The sequence below is a fragment of the Eulemur rufifrons genome, chromosome 2 (genome assembly GCF_041146395.1).
Source record: "Eulemur rufifrons isolate Redbay chromosome 2, OSU_ERuf_1, whole genome shotgun sequence".
Classification (NCBI taxonomy): Eukaryota; Metazoa; Chordata; class Mammalia; order Primates; family Lemuridae; genus Eulemur; species Eulemur rufifrons.
This window is the reverse complement of record NC_090984.1, coordinates 104755119-104776987: the sequence shown is the minus strand read 5'-3', so window position 1 is coordinate 104776987 and position 21869 is coordinate 104755119. Positions and strand designations below refer to the sequence as shown.

General features: G+C 39.1%; 1 protein-coding gene across 8 annotated transcripts in view; it reads right to left on the bottom strand.

Annotated features, from left to right (window-relative positions):
- NRXN3 (neurexin 3) overlaps positions 1–21869 on the bottom strand; it is a 1493796-nt gene that overhangs the window by 800780 nt on the left and 671147 nt on the right. For all 8 annotated transcript variants that reach the window (XM_069465175.1, XM_069465177.1, XM_069465179.1 and 5 more), the window contains 4 exons: positions 17210–17329; positions 9162–9543; positions 8179–8369; positions 7224–7397 (listed from right to left, as the gene is read on the bottom strand). In XM_069465175.1, coding sequence (XP_069321276.1) covers positions 7224–7397; positions 8179–8369; positions 9162–9543; positions 17210–17329 — 867 coding nt within the window. The remainder of the gene's footprint in view (positions 1–7223; positions 7398–8178; positions 8370–9161; positions 9544–17209; positions 17330–21869) is intronic.

The window sequence follows — 21869 nt, the reverse complement described above, 5'->3', positions numbered from 1 at the left end:
GTGGGCAAGCAACAATCAGGAGAAAGAACTCACTTTTGTTCTAGTTCCTCAAGTTAACATCTGACACAGAAACTCATTTATCTCTTTGGCCTGGTAAAGTCAAGCGTCAGGAAGACATCTCTCCCCTCTGTCTTGGTATATGCTGCTTTCTTCCTAACTTAGCTGTCTGCTTCCAGCTCTGTCCTTCTCATCCCTTTTGCACTCTGCTGTCAGAGTGACCTTGATAAAACGAAAATCTGACCCAAATCTCTGTCCTCCTTACAGCATCCGCAAGATAAAGTTCAACTTCTTACATAAAAAGGATGTCATCGCCTGTCTCTATTCTGCCGCTCCTGTTTTTATCTTCTATCATATTTTCACATGCACATTCTTTCAGCTAAATTGAGCTTCTTGTGGGTTTGCAAAGTAGCCAAGCTCTTAAATGTGCTTCCACTGCTCATCCATCTAAAACATCATTGTCTTTCAGACTCAGCTCAAACGCTACCTGAAAAGATGTCCCCTGAGCACTGTCCATGACCATCACCCCACACCATCCAGCTGTTCTCCATGCTCACATGGCATTACGCATGGCTCTAGGACAGTGTTTTCCCTCTGCATTGCCATTACTGGCTGATCTCCTACTGAATTCTTTGAAGTCACAGACTGCATCTCATCTCCATCCCTAGTATCTAGCCGAATTCCTGGTACACAGGCATAGCTGACATTCAGTTCCTGTTAAATTGAACAACACAATCACTGGAGAAGTTTAAAAAAAATTAACTAAAAAATAAAACACCACCCCAGCAACATAATGACAAAAGGACTCAAGCTGCTGACTCCTCCAGACTCATCATGCCACATACCTCATTATTATAGTTCCTTTTGAACACATTGGCCTCTACATTTAAGATAGCCTCACTTCTCTGTCATATGGTTTTACTGCCCTTCACACATAATGGTAATTAGTACTACCTGTGCTTATAGGTTGTAGCTGAAAAAGCTAGCTTATAAGTCCATACCCCAAGGTCAGGAGACCAAAAACTAAAAGCACTTACCATAATACAAGGAAAGAATAAGATGACCCAAAATAATTACAAAGAATAGCAGCTCCTTCCACAAACAAAGAAACTGTCAAGTCATTCCCAGGATGAAAGAAAGTTTGTGTCAATGGAGTGATAAGTTAAAAACAATACTGATGACTAGATTACTTCTGTGAAGGGGAAAGTTAATATACTACAAACTATTCTGTCCCAAATCTGTATCTACACTTTGGCATAAAATAATTTAGGCATGAAGATCAAACATTTCTTTGTATGATTCCTACAAACCATGCTTCCTCCAGATGGGAACTTACTTTAAGATTATTTTGCTATGTATGGAGTTTCTATGTGACAGTCAAGGCTAGGGTTCTGGAAATTCAAAGTCCATATAGTTCTTACTCAGAACAACAGTAAAGTCCAGAAGCAGATGCAGTTGTCTAGTTTTATGTTCTGAATCTGGTTCTAAGGAGCTTCAACAACCTTGGATTGTCTGTGTTGCAAATCAAAGCCTGCCCTCTTCTTCCTCCTCCCCTCCATTCACAGAGTAATACCTAGTGGGCCGTTTCTGACAATTGAACATAATGTCTAAAACAACAGTATTACCAAAAAGCGCCCTACATATTTTGAAACTGAATGCTATTATACAACGTCCTTGGACTTCAAGTACTAATCCAGTGTATGTTCTTTTCATTAATTTTAATATATATCAAAATACATATGAATCTGCTAAGAGGAAATAAAAAAAAAAGAGCTACAGTAAAATACCTAGAAAGAGTGCTTATTAGTCTGTCTCTCCTGAGAGACAGACACTTGTACTAGTTACCTACATGGCATATAACAAGTAAGTCACAGCAAAATAAATGATCTTTTAGATGAAAAGTAATTTTTAAAAAGCTACCTTTGCCTTAACCACTTTTAAACCACTTTTGCTGATGGCAAACTCTGCAGAGGCCATCTGCAATTCCGTCCCCTGCTTGACTATCCGCCAAAAGATACCTAAAATGCCTGTTCCTCCCTTGCTATTCTGAGTCAAAGCAGCCTGATGCCGTGGGACCAGCGGGTCATTCCTGACTTGGTAAGGTGCCCCTTTGAATGTTAGAAGAAGCAGTTTCTGCAATAGATATTCACTGACATCCCACATGCAGGCATTTTGTAGGGTATTCAGGATAAAACCGACAGATCTTCTTCTTCCCCAGGAGTACTTTTTTTTTTTTTTTTTCCTGAGATTACAATACAGGAAATTAAAGTGCTTAACCAAAACCCTCAATAGGAAATATAAATCTCTGGAACATTTTAATGACATGAATATCTCCCACGTGCCTAAATATATTTCTTTAAAATGAGTTAAGAGAAAATGACATTCTCTTTCATAAGACCCAAGCACTTAAATGTCCTGCTCTAGGAAATGACCTCCCTGACCCAGAAAATAATAAATTAAGAGCTCAAATAGCCTTTCCCCCCTTCTTCCAAGTGCTACTTTCTATCTATAGTAAATAAATGAAAAGGAGCCAACCCCTCCATGGCAACTACTTGGAGAGGCATTAATCACTTCCAGAGGGGATTAATGCATTTGTGGGTAGTCACAGTATAGGATGCTGTCAAACCTCTTTGGTCCTCCCCAAAATGGAATCTTGTTGCTATCCCCACGAGGTTTTCTCTTTATGGTTATTTTCCATGCATTGATCTGGGTTTTCTGCCACCCTTTCAGAAGAACACAGGGTTCAGCCTCCTCCCCATAATTGCTGCTGTCCAAGAGGTGTGACAGCCTGAAGACCTCTAAAGAAAAGATACCAAGGGTTATACAGGGCATCTTTCAGTCCAAAGTGGTAATGGGAACAAGAGCCTTCTCTACCTTGCAGGTCAGCTTTGGTCAACGCAACTTTGTTAGCAAAAGAACAGAAAAAGCGAAAACAATAACCAGAGGTTAGTAAGAGGTAGAATAAACCAAGGTAACATTATAGAAATGAAAATGCAATCTGCATAACCGACATCACTCAGACAGACAATTGAAATGCTCTACAGGTTCACTAGACACAGCACAGACGGGGCAGGGAGAGGAGGGGGTATGCACAGACCAGGGGCGGGTCAGACCTTCTCAGAGCCAAGTCAGCAGAGCAGGGACAGGGAAGTACTGGACTTGACAAAGCACGAGCAATGGGCAACAAGAGCCTTCCCACATCCACACAGCCAAACCCAAGGCACATGGTCCAGAAATAAGGGTAGTGTATGGCCAGACTGAAAGACACGTATGCACAATCAGATGGGGCCCACAAAAAATCATTCTGAACATTTAGGAGTTGAGCACGAAGAACCACTTGAGTGCACCCCTTGCACCCTTCAGCAAATGCCAGCAAAGAACTTGGCACCAGAATTGGACATTTGTGATTTGGGAACACCAAAGAACTCAATTTGTTTAATTTTTAAAAATACAGCCAAACTGAAATGGTTGTGGGCAAAAAGGCACCAAACTAATGCCCTTTTTGTTTATTCATGTCAGTATCGAAACAAAGCACGTGTGTTTCTCCCAGATGTTGACCGTCTGCAATTGTAGAGCAGCATTTCTAGCCAATAACGCCTTGGCGTCTGCAGCAAAGCTGGCCTCAAGATAGGAAGAGATATTTACCAGCCAAATAGTAAATCAGGCATTAGTTTTTTAAATCCTAGCTTAACCTGAGAGGTAGCAAGTCACAGACAAATGTTGGCTAGAAGTTACTCACAAATTGAACTTAATTTCTTAACTATACACTCGGCATATATTAGAGACATAAAATCAAAACCTAGTTCAAGATTTTTTGCTTTATTTGCTACAAACAATTGAGAGCCAAAGTGCAGTGGATTAATAGGCTTTAAAAATAATTATGGACTCTTTTGCCTTTTATCTGCTGTCATGTGTCTGATATAATAGTGAAAGTAATACATTTACTACACAGGGATCTTGAAGTGTCATTATCAATAACTTTGACAGAAATACATATATGTATATATACACATATACATATATATCTCCTGGCCTGTGACCTGTGTATTGCAGATTTGTTAGAATAAAACACATCTTGAAGAGTCCCTACCTGTTTACTATTCTGCACACAGAGATGATAAATCACAGAATGTGTTCTATTTCCCAGGGTTCCCATACTGCCCAATAATACCCAAGGCTTTCTTGGGGGTCACAAGCCCTGTCCAAGAGATTCAGAATGAGAACTGGCACCGTTTTGCAGTCTCTCTCCAAGGTTTTGTGCTCTTCATTGACCACCTCATCATCTTTCACAGAACCCTAAAAAGCTCCTGGGATCTCTTACAAGGGCTTATTCACAATGGCACAGACTTCCAATGACAGTCATTTATGCCTTAACCTACTTTGGGGCCATTTTTCCTGGCCACTTAGGCTAATTATCCAAGTCATTTGTGTACAATCAACAAGGACCTTCTTCCCTTAGCACTCACCCTCCACTTCATCCCACCCAGCGGGGCAGTCGTAATGCTCCATGGGTAACCATCCTAATTATCTCCATGGCGATAGAGTGCAGTGCTATTAGGCTCATGGGACTGGCCATAGACTCAGATGGCAGAGCCATCAAGTCACATCTGGCTTTGAACAATCAACCATACTCAGAGGAAGGTCAGCGCCCTCCGTAATGCATGTAATGAGTAATGCCAAACTGCACACAGAACTGTAGGTTGGGATATGGACATTTTCACCAATTTGATAGGTAATTTCACTTTTCTGATGCTCTCACTGCTTCTCAGAGCTCTCTTAAGTAGGGTCATCCCCCTCCTTATATATTGTAGTACACTTTTATAAAAGTTAGTTTAGACCTCCTTTTAATCCAATACTACTGCTTTAATTTTTTTACACCCCAAGTTTTGTATTCTATAGAGCTGTGCTTTTAATACAATAGCTATTGACACATATACTAAGTATTTCAAATGCATGTAGTCTCAGTTGAAGTGTGCTGCAAGTATAAAATACACACTCAATTTTGGAGACTTCATATGAAGAAAAGAATGTAAAATATTGATAATTTTTTATCAATTATGTGCTAAAATTATAATATTTTGATATATCAGATTAAGTTAAATAAAATATAAAATTAAAATTAATTTGACCTGTTACTTCATACCTTTTTTAAATGTAGCTAATAGGAAATTTAAAATTACATGTGTTACTTATAGTTCTCCTGGGTAAACTGCCATTGTGCTAAATGGATAATTCCTATTAACTTTTAAATGTGAAGAACTGATGCCATAATAAAATATTTATTATCACGCTTTATGCTTTTTAATATGTGCTTTTATATTGTGATTTAACTTGATATGAATAATCATTCCAGCATAACTGGAATAACTACCATTCCACAATCTTCTAACCTAAGATACTCAATTTGTTTCCAAATGCTGCCTCTATCCCAGAATTGCCCTTTAACATTCAAAAGAACTAAGAGCAAGCCAATGAGACAGAAATTCTTGAGTTGAACGAAATTGTGCATTTCTAGGAGAAGAAAGCAAAGGGGCTGCTTTAAATGCTTGGTGATTCCCAATTTTCTGTCCCCCCATATGTGCACACACACACATACACACACCCCACATACACACAGTATTTGGCCAACAACATTTAAGAAATATTTCTGGTTAAAGGAAAAATGGAGTGGGTTCGAGGGATGGTCAGTCTTGTTACTAGTGCAACGTAGAAAGCTGACTCTTAGGCAAAGGGAAATGACTTCCATCACTACAAATCAGCCTGACAAGCTGACGGGAAGCTTGTATAGAAATGTGCTTTATGGTGGTGAGCGAACCCAGATGGAAGCTGGTTAAGAACAAGAGCGATACATGAAGCTGAACACAGACGAACGAACAGGTTTGATGTGGTAAATTAACAAGTGATACAAGAAAACACAATACATTGCACAAACAAAGGACCATAAGGCTCAACGAGAGGAAAGAATACACAGACCTCTGGTGACCGGTCAGACAACCTCTTTCAAGCTAGGTAGAATCATCTTTTCAGCCAACCCAAGCCTGCTAAGGAAGGCTGAATGTGTTCACTCTTACCCTCTGCTGGTTAAAACTAGATTGCTTTTACAAAGAACTGTTGGATTCAGGAAGACCTGTAAAATGCAGTTAATAGCTCAAGAGACACTGGATTATCTATAGGAACAGGCCGAGCATGGCTTGTTGTGCTACATGCGTAGGCATGCAATGTTATTAGATGTCTTACACGAGATAATATTTGTAAACAATAATTGCACTGTTTATCAAGTACTTACTATGTATCAGGCATTTTATCCATAACCTCTGATTTGCTTATATTTCAGGGTAAGTTTTATTGCCCTCTTTTGCAGGTGAGAACGATGTAGCTCAGGGAGTTTAAGTCACCAGTCTCCAACCTTTTTGGCACTAGGAACCAGTTTCATGGAAGACAAATTTTCCACAGACTGAGGGTGGGGGGATGGGGTGTTGTGGGGGAGGGGGAGGTGATATGCAGCTCAGGCAGTGATATGCAGCCTGTTTCCTAACAGGACATGGAGCGGTACTGGGCTGTGGCCCAGAGTTTGGGGACCACAGGTTTAAATAACTTTCCAAATGTCATACACCTAACAAGAGCTACTACCTGGACTTGAATCCAAGACTTTCTAACATCAAAGCCCATGATGTTTCACTGCACTGCACTAAGGAACTGCCTAACAATGCCTGATATCTAGTAAGTACTTAATAAATGTTAGTTCCCTTCCATCATCATGGCATTTTGACATCATTTCCCTATCTCATTCTAGATTTGCATTAGAAAATGCAGTTACTATCAGCCAAAATAAGAAAAATTGTATTAATGGTGACACTCATATAAAGTCTCTGGTCTGCCCCTCATCATGTGTTAAAATATAAATAAAAGTCTCTGGTGCCCTTTCAGCCATTCTGGAAGCAAACATACAATTTTGGAGGAGCCAGATGTCAATGCCAGGGAAGGTTTGTTATTGGCGAGTCTGTGATAGTGGGAAAACATCTGCCAATATACATTCCTGGAGCCTGTGGCACACGTCTTGACAAAATCAACTAGTGACGAGAGGACACCAACAGTGATGCAATGTATGATGGCAAATGGGAATGAGAGAGGACTGGTAAACTGAGGAAGGAGGCACTGGCAGAGGCAGCAAAGGGGCTTGGTGCTTGCAACAAGGCTGTAGCTTAAAAAGAATAAAAAGGTTGTACCTTCACAGCCACGTTCTATCTGTCCGCTCCGATGGAGGGCATCGTTGATGAGGTCTGGCAGGCGCCCATTCAAGTCCACTGATGCCAGACATCCCTGAAAGCCATCCCGGGAGGCCACGAGCTTTGGGAGGTTGCTGTACATGCCTTGGGCCAGACCAGCCATGTAGAGGTCTCCTGGAAAAGAAAGGAAGTAGCAAAAGAGAATGAACAACCAAAGCCAATGCACTTTAGACTGTTCATTAGATACTGATAATATAGATGGAGGAACAATAGTTTAAACAATTACCAGAGTTTCTATATTGCAAAACAAACCAACATCTCTTATGTGTCCTTCATTTTATGCACATCATCTCACAAATTTTAATCACCACAGACGAAATAAAGGTTAACATTTTCAACAAAACAATCATTAATTCAGTGTTTTTTAGAAGCTTATTACCAATAATATGCTGATGGTTTTACAGACATTTCGTTAAAACTCCAAACAACCCATATAAGAAGTAACAATTGTTATTTTGCAAAAAAAAAAAAAAATATATATATATATATATACACGTACACACACACACGCACACACACACCCAAGCTGAACAAAGTTAAGAAATTTTACCATTGCCACCCAGGAAGTAAATGATTCAGCTGAAATTCCAAAGACTGTACTCCTTCCTCAATATTATACACCACCCCCACCCCCATATATTAACATTCATCATCTCATTACTCAGCCCCCACAGCAAGACATTCCAGAGATTATCAGGAAGAAAACCATTCTTTGAGGAGTAGTCTAAGTAAAAATTGAATAAATTGCAGTATGATATAACTGAACAGTGTTAAAATAGGATACGCATGATACATCAAAAATGCATGGCACTCCTAACCTACGGTGTGCCTCCGGAAACAGACTTTCTACTGTAAGAAAGGATGTAGGGGCAATGAACTTCTTCACAAGGTTTACCTTTCAAGTCCAGGTTTTTGGCACCGTTGATAACCTGAGTGACCACTTTGGTGTCCACTTTCAGGCTGTGGGTGTTACTGTTGTCCCGAGTGATGACCACGTTGTGCCACTGGTTGTCATTCAGAGGGCGGTCGCTGTTTCCTTTAATCACATTGGGACCATTTCCGAGGTCAAACACATAGTGTATGTACCTATGAGGGACAAGAACCACCCAGTAACTCGAAATCTCCTGAAGTGGCTTAAGGGCAATGTGTGTGTGTGTAACTGACATGAGGGCTTCAAATCCCCTTTGCTAAACTGGTATAACGTAAGAATAACTAAAGCTTGATTTATGGTTATAAGAATTCTCAGATCTATTCTATCATACTTCACTTTAATTTCATACTCACAGAGTTTATTTCTTTAACACACCTAGTAACACAATCCAGAGCCAAAGTAGTGTAAGTGGTACACTCCAAAATACTAGGGGGTGACAATGAAATTCATAGTCAATCATGGATCTTTTGTTTGTTAGTTTTTATTTTGACTGTTTTTCAATATAGGGTAGTTAATTGCCCTTTCTTAAAGAAAGGGCAGCTTTTAAAAATTGGCATATGTAGGCTAATAGTAGAGTTAAAAGTACTTGTGTTTCATTTCTTGGTATAAATTTGGTGGTTGCAGGTGGTATTACCCAAGAGATAGATGCAACACACCCCAGAGCCCTCTTTTGCAAAAATAAGCTTTTTTTCTATAGTTTTAAATAACTACATTTCATAGTAAAAACCCTAATAGTGTTGAGTTAGTGGAAGATTTTTAAATACAATCATGAGCCTCCCTCCTTTCCAGAGCTAAATCATTTCGTGTATCTTTTCGAGCAGTAAGTATGCTAGCATGTATCATGAGTAGAGGGTAGAGAATAGAATAGACAGTTTTATCGTGTCCATATTTCGTGCAGGGCTTAAGTGAAGACATCCAGCAAAAATTACGCGATCCCTTCTACTTACCCCTTGACCAGCTCGACCGCAATGAAGTCATTGCCGTCACCACTGTTGAAGAGAATGAAGCCATCGGCGGAGGTGGTCTTGAACTGGAAGAAGAGGTGCATGGAGGTGTAGGCCTGGAGCGTGGCCAGGCTCAGGTAGCTGCTCTTGGTCTTGAAGGTGACAGGGTCAGCGATGATATTCCTCAGTCCAAAACGAGCCTTTAGCTCACAGTAATCAATGTCGCCGTTTTTGCACAGGTCAATGTAGAGCAGGCCGTTAAACATGAGGCTCTGCAAATGGCCGATGAAACTGGAGGGAACGACAGAGATGTACCGCTTCTCAGTCATGATTCCTGTCTCGATATTGTGGAACTCCAAGCGGGTGTGGTCTCCCACCATCGTACCTGTGAAAACCATAAACGAGGTGCACACAGGAAAAGTTACCATATTTTGTCACAGCATCCTTATGTCTTCTAGGTGTGACCTGTTTCCACACAGAATATTTAGTTTTCTTGAGTGAGTTCCAGAAAACACAATGCTCAATATGGTGGTTACCTGACTTGGCCTCAGTCAAGGAGCTGCGGACTGTCCCTGCTCAACTTATAAGTTCTGAGTCCCATGCTCACATGAGCTGGTCAGCACAGCCCATCATAGCAAGGAAAATTTAAGATCAGGGGTTACCCAAGCTAAAAACTAAAACTATTAGTTTTCTCTATCCAGGAAAACAACTGGGCATCAACGTATACTATAAGAAGAAAGGTCTCTGTTGCTCTAACCCTTGTAAAGATACAACAAACAAGCCTTGGGCATTCACTACCAAATATTTCTTGCTGCGGTAACCCACCACCCAGTATTTGCGGAAAAGGTTCTATTGTAGAACAGCTGTTGATTTTACCTGCCCAGTAACTGTTGCTTTATCTGATAATATAATACCTAATTTTCCTCTCGGAAGCTACCTAACCTGCTTGAACTTTCAACCATCTGGACTGGATGAAGCTGACCCTAATCAAGCTACCCAGGCTGGAACACTCAATATATTTAATTCCCCTAATCATAGACTAAAAAAGTAGTCTATAGATTTAAAAGTGGTCCTCAAACTTGAGTGTGCATCAGAATCACATGGTGGGCTTAGGCCCCCCTCAGAGTTTATAATTCAAAACTCTAGGGGGAGGCCTGAGAATCTCTGCATTTCTAACAAGTTCTAAGGTGATACTAATGTGGCTGATCTATTAGTAGAGCTCACGCTTAGAACCACTGGAATAGCAACAACCTAAGCTGTCCCCCAGCTACTGGGCTCCAGAGCTCTTGCTGGCACACTTAGGAGAGAGGCATTCTTTACTAGCAAGGCTTGCTAGAGGGGTAAGAAGAAAGCCTAGCACTCCTAGAGGCCATGTGATAATCAGAGGGGTCAGAAGACCAGTGACCCAGAAGACAGTCATGAAATGGAGAGAGATGTTATTTGAAGGTCTGGATCCAGCCAGACACTTCTGGACCTTTTTTAAAACTCTGTGGCAATAGACTCCCTTTCATGCTCAAAGCATTTGAGTTGAGTTTCTGACATTTGCAAATGAAAGATCTCCAGGTGACACAAAGGAGCTCTTCAGACCTTTCAGTACCTACAAGAGGTGAGTGACTAGGGCAGAGGGAATGAAGAGGGCTTGAAATAAATAGGATGAAATTTTAATAATAAAATACAACTGAAATTTCAGTAACAAAGTCAAGGAAAACATTATTAGTGTGGCGAAAATAAAAATGGGCTTCTTCAACATTTATATAAAAAAATCATGTTAAAATGTAATGAACCACGTTCTACTGCCAAGTGTTAGAGGGAGGGGAAGGCGAAGGGAGATCCCTCTCTTCCTGCCCTCTCCTGTCTTTACCTTCCACGGTGAACAGACTCCCCTAGCAAGACACTGGTAGCATCTCTTTAGGTCCTCTTTCACAACTTTCCAGAGGAAAAGGAGTGACACACTCTGAAATATTAAGGATAATATTCTGCAAAGAGAAACTGTGTATGTACAGCTTAGCCCCTGACACTTCCCGTTTCTCTTCGCTGGAGTGAGCTACCTTCAAGAAACACTCGTTGTCCTCCACTCATCCACAGCATGGGTGTAACAGTAGCAAGACTTTCTTCCACGAAGGATGCCTGTCCAGTCCTCGGCTAGCATTGAAATGGGTTTAATTCTGAAGTTCAGTAGATGTAAGCAGTGGGTTTTTTAAATGTCATTGTTATCACTAACAAAAATGATATTTGATTTCCATCTGCCTTGCATTTTTTTCTCCATTGGCTCAGAAGTCAGATGATAAAAAACAGGGAGGGTTATATTTTGAGGGGTCCCTTAAACATCAGTGTCTGGGAGATTCAACCAGATAACACCCTTAGATGCTCATTATTGCCTTCTCTTTGGAAACAAATTCAAACCTAATTCAAAGAATTGCTCATAAGCACAAAAATCATATTTACATTTTATGAGCTTCTAGGAGGTGTTTTGACAACTAGTGACAAATCATTTTCTTAATATAAGCACAAATAAAATAATGATGTTGGATAACTTAAATATAAAAGTGTAGTAGAACAAAAATCAAAATGCAACATAAATCTGTTCACAATTGAATAACTAGGAAAAAGAATTACTGTATAAAATTATTCAGTACTGAAAATTGGACTGGTCATGAAAATGCAAAGTAATGTAACCTAAATTCACATGCTTTAAAACAGTGAAGTGATTGAAATAAACATCCAGTGTTGATCTGGCTGTAACTGTGCATAACAGGAATAGGGGCTGGAGCTGGAGAATGAAGGGGAGGGGGAGTCATAGCCAATCTCCATGGAAACAGAGGAACTAAATTAGGATGATGCTGGTAGCCTTGCTAATTCTTATTTTACAAAAAAAAATAATTCTAAGATGAGAACTAAAGAAGTGAGAACAAGTGATCCTTGGTAAAGATCTGGGGCTCCCAAAGAAATCTGAAGAGACAATTTTACAGTCAACTCTGAGCTTTTAGAGAAATTCTGGATAAATTGACCTCCAGGATTGAGGAAATTCTGCTCACTAGGAAATCAGTTTTATGAAGCAAGAAAAAAATGTAAGGTGTTGATTAAGATAAAAGAGAGACTAAGCACAGACTTGGGTAAATAAGAGAAGAGAAGCAAACGATGGAATGTGAGAGCTTAGCCTAGGAACACAGACTGGGTTAGGGTTTAGGATGACTCAGCAGCTTCAACTAAAAGTTGAGGAGAGGAGGGATAGAAGGTGACATGGGACCAAATTAGGCATTGCATGCTATTCCTGGGAAAAGCATGAACAAAAATCCTTACAGTTTTAGACCTGTCCCATACTAACCAAACAATTTAAAAAAATATCTGTTACCTAATCTATATTAGTAATGGGATCTGAATGCAGGGCTACAGAAGACCAAATCTCCTTTCCACTTAAGGGGCGAATCTATGCATACCTCATAGCAGTTGCTTTCAAATTTTAGAGGAAAGAGAAGTAACTCAGGAGAAAAATAACAAGGAAAAACCAAAACTCCTGAATATTTCCTGTATGTCGGGTACTGTGCTAAGCACCACATACAAATCATCAAATATCATTATCACAATCTGTACACAGCTACCATTATTCTGCTTTAGAGGTGAGGACATTTAACTCACAGAGGTTAAGCAATGTGATCAAGATTCATACATGTGGTAAATGGTAGACACCACCACCCCCCAAACTGAACCCAGATTAACTAATTCCAAAGCCTGTATCTTTACTTGCACAATAAACTGTCATTGGAGAAAAGGCTGCCTCACATCATTGCCCAAGAAAAATAGTAGGTGGAATTGGACTGGTGAAATTTCCGTGCAGAAGCTATTGTAATGAGTGCACACTTCTTCCCTATGGCCAAGCATCATCATGTCATTCCACTTAATTCACGGGTAAAGTATTCAGCACCTTCCCTAAAGCAGCCCTGTTGCCTAGGCTCCTACTCACACATTCACTGCCATGTTTCACTGACAGCCAACAAGCAGTCCACAGACCAGCCCTCACAGCGATGAAGAGCATAAACCTATGGAAAATGCTGGCCAGGCTCAAACTGCAACCTCCCACAAGGCAATAGCATGTCGTGGATGAGCTTGGAGACTCTGGGGCTACACTGCCTGCGTTTGCATTCTGGCTCCACAACTCCTCACTGGGTTACCTTGGAAGAACTACTGAACTTTCCTGTGCCACAGTTTCCCATCTGTAAAATAGGTATGAAGTTATCAGGGTTAAATGTATCCATAGATATAAAGCACTTAGAACAGTGCCTGTGACTTACACTCTTAGCTATTACTAATAATGCAGATTTTTTTCACTTCTCTGAAATGATTTCATCATTTTTCCAGTTATTTCACTTACTGTTTTTCCTCTTTTGTTAAAACCCAAGCTCTTTTTTAAGTAGGGACCACTTCTTGTGTCTTCTGTATGTCCCGCAGTGCTTAGCCGAGGGGCCTGAGCACAGTAAGCACTCCAAGCTCAGGGTCTGGATCCTCACCTTTTATGCACATGAGGTTTCTGGCCAACACTAAGAGCTTAGAAAAAAAATTATATGATGGGAAAGGCTAAAAGGAAGCAATTTGGCCTCCCATGGCTCCCAGACTCAGGGAGAAGAGTTAAGAAAATGAAGGTTTATAGCACCCCAGTAAAGGATCTTCACATTTTGCCCACAGTTATCTAGCTTTCCTGATCCCACACCCTTTTCTCTATGATATCAGCATTTTTCAAAAGTGTATGCTATAAAATACTTTATTAAAGTTTCTGGAGCCAAATAACAAATGCTGCATACTTATCAATGATTAGCAATGTACATTAGCTTATTAAAATCTCCTAATAAATCTTGCAGTAAAGAACTCCACTTCGAGTTGGAGATAGAAATGATACAGTGGCTAAAAGCCCAGGCCCTGGGGCCAAACCACCCATATTCAAGGACTCCACTGTTATTTTGTTTAACCTAACATTTCTCAACCCTATTTTATGTAGGGTTTTTTTGTTGTTGTTGTTGTTGTTTTTATTACTAACACGAGAAACAAGTTTTAAATAGAAAACTTTGGAAAATGACTTTTTCCAGCTTGGTGCTGTCTGTACTCTATAAGGTAAGGGAGGGAGAAATCAACAGAGGGTTGAATTTTTGTACCAGCAAGAAGTTCTGGGTGGAATAGGTGGTCCATGCAGCACTGGGCTCCACTTCTGCTGAGCATAAGCTAAATGAGCCATTCTTTCAATTTATTCTTAATAACAGAAATATAGCTCAATCAATCAATCTTTATTAACTGTCAGCTGAACTTAATACTTTTCCAAGAATACAGTCATATTACAATAAATGAAACATACCAGGTTAAGGAATATTTTTTCCTTGCTTTTGATTTCTTGAGTCTGACTTATTCTTTGCATCATTTCTATAAACCAGCTAAAAATTTGGCACACTGGGGGACCTTAAACAGCATGAAAGGGATTACTAAATAAGCCAATAAGACGCTGCTTAATAACCTGGAGACTGTGTGGTATTTTAGTTTCATTGCCTGATTTTATGACTTCTGTGAACTAAAATTAAAATTCCCAAACCCCTTATTGCTGTACAAAGAAATCCAAGGTTGTAGCTCATAAACAAAATAGCCCTTTTCCTCTCCCAAATTTCTTTATCATTCTGGCTACTTTCTTACATCAGTAGTGACGTTGAGGGCTGATAAGGAAAGAGCTACATTAATTCCAAAAATCAAATTACAAGATGACTTGGGCATTCCATGGGTTAGCTTAGTTACCAGTGGTAGAGGAAAGAGTTTACCTTATTTCAAAGTTTCCATAAAAGAATAACCAGCAAAAGAGGGAATACACATTACAATACCATCAGTTCTGCGGTTCTTAACCACTACGCTTCCAGGGAACGTATTTTCCAAGGAAAATGAAAGGAACTCACTGACAGGAGAGAGTGGGGAGACTTCGCCATCTAGTGGCTATTATTGAGAACATGCCGTGAATCGAGCCTCCTTTCTCTTTAGAGATTAGCCCAGCAGAGTGAGCAAGAAATGTGTGGCTCAGTCAATATTCATAACGCTAAGTTACCCTTCGGTCACGTAGACCAGTAACTTCACCTCCCACTACTAAGTTGTGTGTATGTGTAATTGGAATGTTTTAGATAGTTGCTGTGCTGCTTGCCTTTGGTTTTTGTGAGGGAGAGGTTGTGTGTTGTAGTCTACCTTCTGAAAGGTATTCTCCACCTCACTCCAACCCATTTCATTATATTTTTCCTATATTGTAAGATAAATCATTTTCTTATGATGGATTGTGAAGTGCACCAAGCAGCTTGATTTTGTGGAATCTCACAGGCCTGGATTTGGAGCTTAATTACACAACTTTCTCAAAGTAAAATGGCATTAAGGACACTTACATTGAAAGGCCATGATGAATTACAGAAGATTAAAGGAACTGATATGCATAGAACAGCTAACACGGTGTCTAATGCCTACTGAGTACTGGATATATGCTAGATGCTCTTCCTCTATCCACAGATTATCCTCTTCTACACACAAACACACACACACACACACACACACACCTCTGCACACACACACGCTTCACTGTAATTCCTGATTCCAGAAGTACAGAAGCTCAGGCTGAGGGATATAAAATTAAAGGACCCAAAATCATAGAATATTTATGCTGGAAAGGGACTTAGAAATAATACTGTTTAAATTTTAATAGTGAGGAAATGAGGAAAAAAAAGATTAAATATATCTATTTCCGATGCATAAAGCATTTTAGTGACAATGACTGTATTAAACCCAAGAGCTCCTGACATTAACCTGTCTTATTCACAGAAGAAACTATAGAGATGGCTGAGGCCACTGAGTTCATGGCCTATGAATGGCAAGTAACTCCCCCAACATTCTGAAGAGAGTTAACGTCAGGGCCCAGATCTGATGCCAACAGTGTTACATGTAATGCCTGGTGCTGACTCAAGTTTCCTTTCCCGTATGAACAAGAATTCTGCTTCACAGATGTGTGCTGCTCCAGAGTATTAGAGAGTGTAGACTGATGGGACGTGGCATGCACGTGGATAGCACTTGGAGGTTCATTCTCTCCCCCACACTAGACCTCATCAATTACACCCACCCATCAAATTCTGGCTGGAGATCTACCTTCATAAACCACTCCTGATTTCCCCAGCCCAGACTGGTTATTTTCTCTCCTAATGGACAAATTATAATCTCATCCACCAAATGAGAATCTCATTATATATTCTTGTCCTGTTTTCAAATACCAGAGTCCTACGTAATCTACTTGATTGGTTCATTGTTTGAGGAAACAAGTAATCTCCCGTGTTTCCATTTTATCTTCTACAATTCTAGCATGCTGCTGACATGTAACAGGTTCTTAGGAAATTCTTATTCCTTGTGTGGAGCTCTGAATGTTCCTTCACATAGGTATGGATTCATTCATTTACTCACTGCCTTGCCAAATGCGGTAGATACCACCAGGCTGAGGATTTGTGTTTGTTCACCACTGTATTCCCAGTGCCATCTAAAACAGGGCTTGGTACAGAATAGGTAATGGATGAATAATGATTAAATATGTAAATAATTAATTAAACTAAACATTATTCAGCACCTTCTAAGTATCATGCACTCTTCTAGCTACTTATTTTTACCTGTGATGTTCTGAATTTCTGGCTTGACTCATTCACTGATAAAATGAACTGGCCTATGGGAGGATGATTGGTAAGTGATTTTTGTATGATTAAATAATAGAAAGATCTGTAGACTTCTACATCTGTCCTCTGGACACAGACTTTATGCCTAAAGACAGAGACCCGTAAATATATAATTATAGTAGTGGACAAATTTCATAATATAGATTGATGAAAAGGGATTGTAAAATACAGAGGAAGACCTTCTTATCCTTGCCTGAGTTCGTCAACAGAAAAAATGATTTGTGACTTCTATGGAGCAAGATAAAAGGTTTTGAAAAAAAAAAAAAACTGATCACTGAATGACTGAGAGGGATATGAGACAAAAGAGATGAATTTCACCATAGTTGCACTCACCCTCAGCCACATCATCATCCACGGTCAACTTAAGGCTCTTTCCTCTCCGCACCACCCGAACGGTGTGCCACTCGTTGTCGTTGAGCTTCTGCCCTGCGTACAGGGTCTCGGGTCCTTTGCCTAAGAATGGTGGTAAGTGCCAAAGTTAGAATCAATTCTCAAATTAGGGCTCATGCATCAGGGTTGTCAAAGCCACACTGGTGCACATGACCCAGGTGCATTCAAGAAATTATGTCCCTACCAAAGCTCATCCTAGTTTCACTGATCAGCAAGGTCCTCCATAATCGTCCCCAAATGCACACGTCTCAATTCAAACATAAAGGACAGTGACTCCGTAATGAAAGAAATAAGTGCCTTTCTTTATCTTAGATACCAGATTTTAAAATGCCCAGGGCAGTAAGAAAATGTTTACAGGAAATAGTAGTTAGCAGTCATTTATTTCTCAAAGTCTTAGTATTCAGATGAATTTCTTAAAGATACAGGAATTTTACCATAATTTTTTTTCTTCAGAATAATTTGGTCATTTAGGCATAATACACCAGTCTGGCTTTTAGAGAGTATTCACAAACTGGATGAGAAAAGAACTCTGCAACATATGCTGCCTTAACTTGACATTTCCATTAACTCCTGGTCTTATCAGAATTCAGTGACCACAGAAATCACAGTAGTAAACAATATAATAGTAATAACATCAAGGCTTAAACCCCATTATAAATAATGCTCCTGAAGGGAATGTGAGGGGCTCCAGACTTGTCCCATTGTTCATCATCCTCCAAAAGGATCCAAAGACCTAAAAAATGAAATAATGTAAAATTCCAGAATCGAAGCTTTTAGATCAAAAGAATGTTTAGCAGAATGTGACACTAAACCAAGCTGTCTCAAGAGATACAGGGTCAAGATGCTCAAACTGAAGTTCAAGTGGAACCCTATGAAGACTCAGGGGCAACAAGCATTTCTGGTATTTAGAGACCAATCATGGCAAGATAGAGACCCTGAAGCATTGAAACAAGCCAGATAATAAGGGGAGAAAATGTCATGTTACTTTAGAATGTAACTCTGCATATCACTGTCAAACTGAGATGCATATTTAAAAGACAAAGAAGATTGCACAGAACCAGAAGACAGACCAAATTTGCCCTTTGCAAGTGGATGGCTGAGACCATGCAGAAAAATGCTAATTAAATATTTCTGGATTAGCTGATCAATACGTGGAAAGCCCTACCTCTGAAAATGACTTGAAGAAAAGGTGAAATATGTAAGTGGACAATATATCCATATGGATATAAGGCATGTGAAATATTTCAGAAAATCATATACTTGGCTCCAACATACACTGAGCACAGGGACTGGTATATAGTAGATACTTTATTGAGTGCTTGAATAATCAATATCTACATAGAAACCATTATTTAAAATCAATATATCTTCATCTAAGTAATTGTGAAAGCTTTATTATATGACTCTCACTAGCCACTCTCCTCCCTCCTCTACCTCCAAGACTGAAAACTTTTATACCGTTTAGGAAAGAAAAAAAAAATAGCAGCATCTGGCTAGAAATCTCTAGCTAATTTTAAATTTCACCTTTCAATTCCAAGTAATTAGTATTCCTATTTTCTACTGATTAGTAGAGTTATGGTAGTAGTTGAAGTTTGGGGAATTCTCTTGAAAAATAAACAGACTTTCAAGGTGAAAACATTTCTTTTAATTATAATATATACAGCAAATAATTCATATTTTAAAATTTTCAGAATGCACTCAAAGCCCAAGTGCAACCCAAATTGACAAGAATCCTGAAAATTTAGTAAAACTTAAAGTGAACCAAACATATCCCAAATTGGGTAGTGATGTCATAAGATCAGTGAATCTTAGAAAAAAAATAATTCTATAATAAACCATTTATATTCAATCTCAACTTCTCTTACTTTTTGAGTATGCTTGTCTCAATATTATGTAAAATATATACATTATAGCAAGATTTTCCCTACATTTCGACTCATTAGATAGCCCTCCTCGTTATCTCATTAAATTCAGGCCTAAGACTGATGTAACAGTTGCCTTTACAACAGCAAACTGTGAGGGCATTGAAAGAAAACGGACCAAATCATGTGGATACTTTATAACAAGAACAGATGTTCTCAGAAAAAACAAATCTGCCTTTGTTTTTTTATGTTTTTATCTTCTTTATTCTACATGCAAATGCTTCAATGAGAAAGAAGAAAGCAAAGAAAGATGTGGAGAATTTTGGCTATAGAGGCAGAACTGTTACAAATATAGGCTATTTAAAACATTTCCTATAAGGTGACATCTGTTCTTTAGGCAATTTTTGTACATCACTTAATTTTTATGATTGGGGACATGATAAGAGGGAGAATGACTAACACAAACTCGGTAGTTTTGGAACATTGCTTCATCAGTGTCACATTAGCTACAGAGATATAAAACAAGCTTTGTCTCAGTCCCATGTATTTAAATGACACCAACATTCTGCAGATACTTCAGCGCTCATGGTATTCTTGAGATGTTCACAGTGGTCAGATTAAAGCACAAATATTCCGCTGTCCATTTGACTCTAAAACTTTAGAATGTGATGGCCAATGACTAAAAATGTTAAAAAAAAAAAAATTGAAACTTCTCATGCCTTACTATTCTATTTACATTTGATACCTCCAACACCAATAATTCTTATTACTCTAATAGCAGGAAAAAATTCACATTCATCTCATTAAAATGGCATAGAGAATTGCTCAATATTCATTTTCAAACAATAAATGAATAGATTTCAGTGGGATTTTGCAAAACTCTTGGCCTCCAGAAGTGGAGAGTCAATCACATTTATCCTTAATCAAGCCAAAAGGTCAACTCATTCTACTAGACGAAAAGTGATGTTTAAACTCAGCTGGAAATCTAAGCAAATAGAGGGGAGGAGCAAATCTAATCAGTAGCCCAGGCATAAAACTGGACTGACAAGTGACGTAAGATGCAGACAGCTGAAGGGTAAAACATACAAACTGTCAAGTTTTCAAAGCAGGTTGATCTAGCCTAGGGAAGAGAAGACTTCCTCTGGCAGATTCAAGCAAAAAGCCAGTGATGCAGCATCAGTGAAACAATGAATATAAGGTGTTCTTTACATAAGTAAAGGATGGTCCAGACAGAAAGATAAGCTGGAATTTAAAAGGAAATGGGTAAGAAATTGAAGAAAATTATCAAAGCCATTAATTTTCCAATGTTGCCATTTTCAATAACTGGGAAAATTATGAACTGCAATTAGGTATTCACTGAATATATATATTACATGTATTTTCCCTCTTTATAGTTTATGTGACAAATACTGATCCCAGAAAAATCCTTTAGTCTTCTTAAACTCTCACTGTGCCATCTAAATAGAGAAAACTAATAAATTACCCAATACCCTTTAGTTGAATTTCCCAGGTAAGGACACTCATGCCTGGAATAAAGAAGCAAAAGATTTCTGGGATACAGAAGTACGTAGAAATGGAATGCTTAATTGTTTATTGTTGTAGAACAGGGGGTTTTTAATGAATCCTGTGGGTGATACCACCCAAATGCCCACTCAAGCTAGCCTCATGGCCCAATAATTTTGTGCCATCCCTTTGAGGTAAGGCGCTGTCTCAGAAAAGATGGTCTAATTCTCTGATGAATGTGAGATAGAGAAGAAAGTACCATGGGTGAAATACACTAACTAGACTCTTCCTCCCCTCCATCCTACAGTAACCCTATGGAAGTCCTATTTCTTTAAGAAGCCAGAACTAATAAAAAAAAAAAATCAAATTGAAACATTAAGATAAAAGCTCTCTTTGAGAGAAAAATCATTGCTGATTGCTTGGAGGAAGATGACACTCAGATATTAGCATATATCCCCCCTCATTTGGCAGATAGCAAATGGGAGTGGTTGGTAAAAATCTATGGTAAAGCATTACTAAGGGCACACAACTTTGCCAGGTGGACTTTGATTTTAATTATTTTTAACTTATTTATGATTTTTTTTAAAAAACAGACTGTTCATGTTACAAGAATTTTTTATTCCCCCCAGGAGCAATATAACCAGCAAAACTACAAGTTACCCCTGATAAACATTTGTTTGTCAATATATTTCTAAGACCTGACCAAACCAACTAAACCAGATGGTTTTGCTCATATACAGGGAGTAGAATTTCCTTCCATCTGCCACAAGGCACTGTTTCCAAAAGTAGTTGGGGGGTGGGGTGGGGGGGCATTTGGAAACTGTTTTGTGAGGGTGGGAGTGGGAGGAGGGGGTGATACCTGTACCATAATCACTTTGCTTTATCTGAACATCTTTCTGTTTGTCCAAAAAGAAAAGGAAAGAAAAGAAAAGGAACAGTAACTTGATTTCCCTTGGAATTATTTTTCACATGAACCAAAATTCCTACAGTGCACAAAACATATAACATTTACCCCCTTAGAAAGGTACAGTGAAAGATGCATATAATTATACATCTAAATAACATGGTTAATAAATGTTCAAAATGATTGCGTTAGATTTCAAGAACACCAAAGATAGTTTTAAAAAGATGACTTACCATTATTTCCGCCAGCACCGTCGGTCAGGCTAGCTGAACCGTGACAAGCACTTTACTAAGCCCACAGCACCATGTATTTTACCAGGCATCCTCTCCCAGGG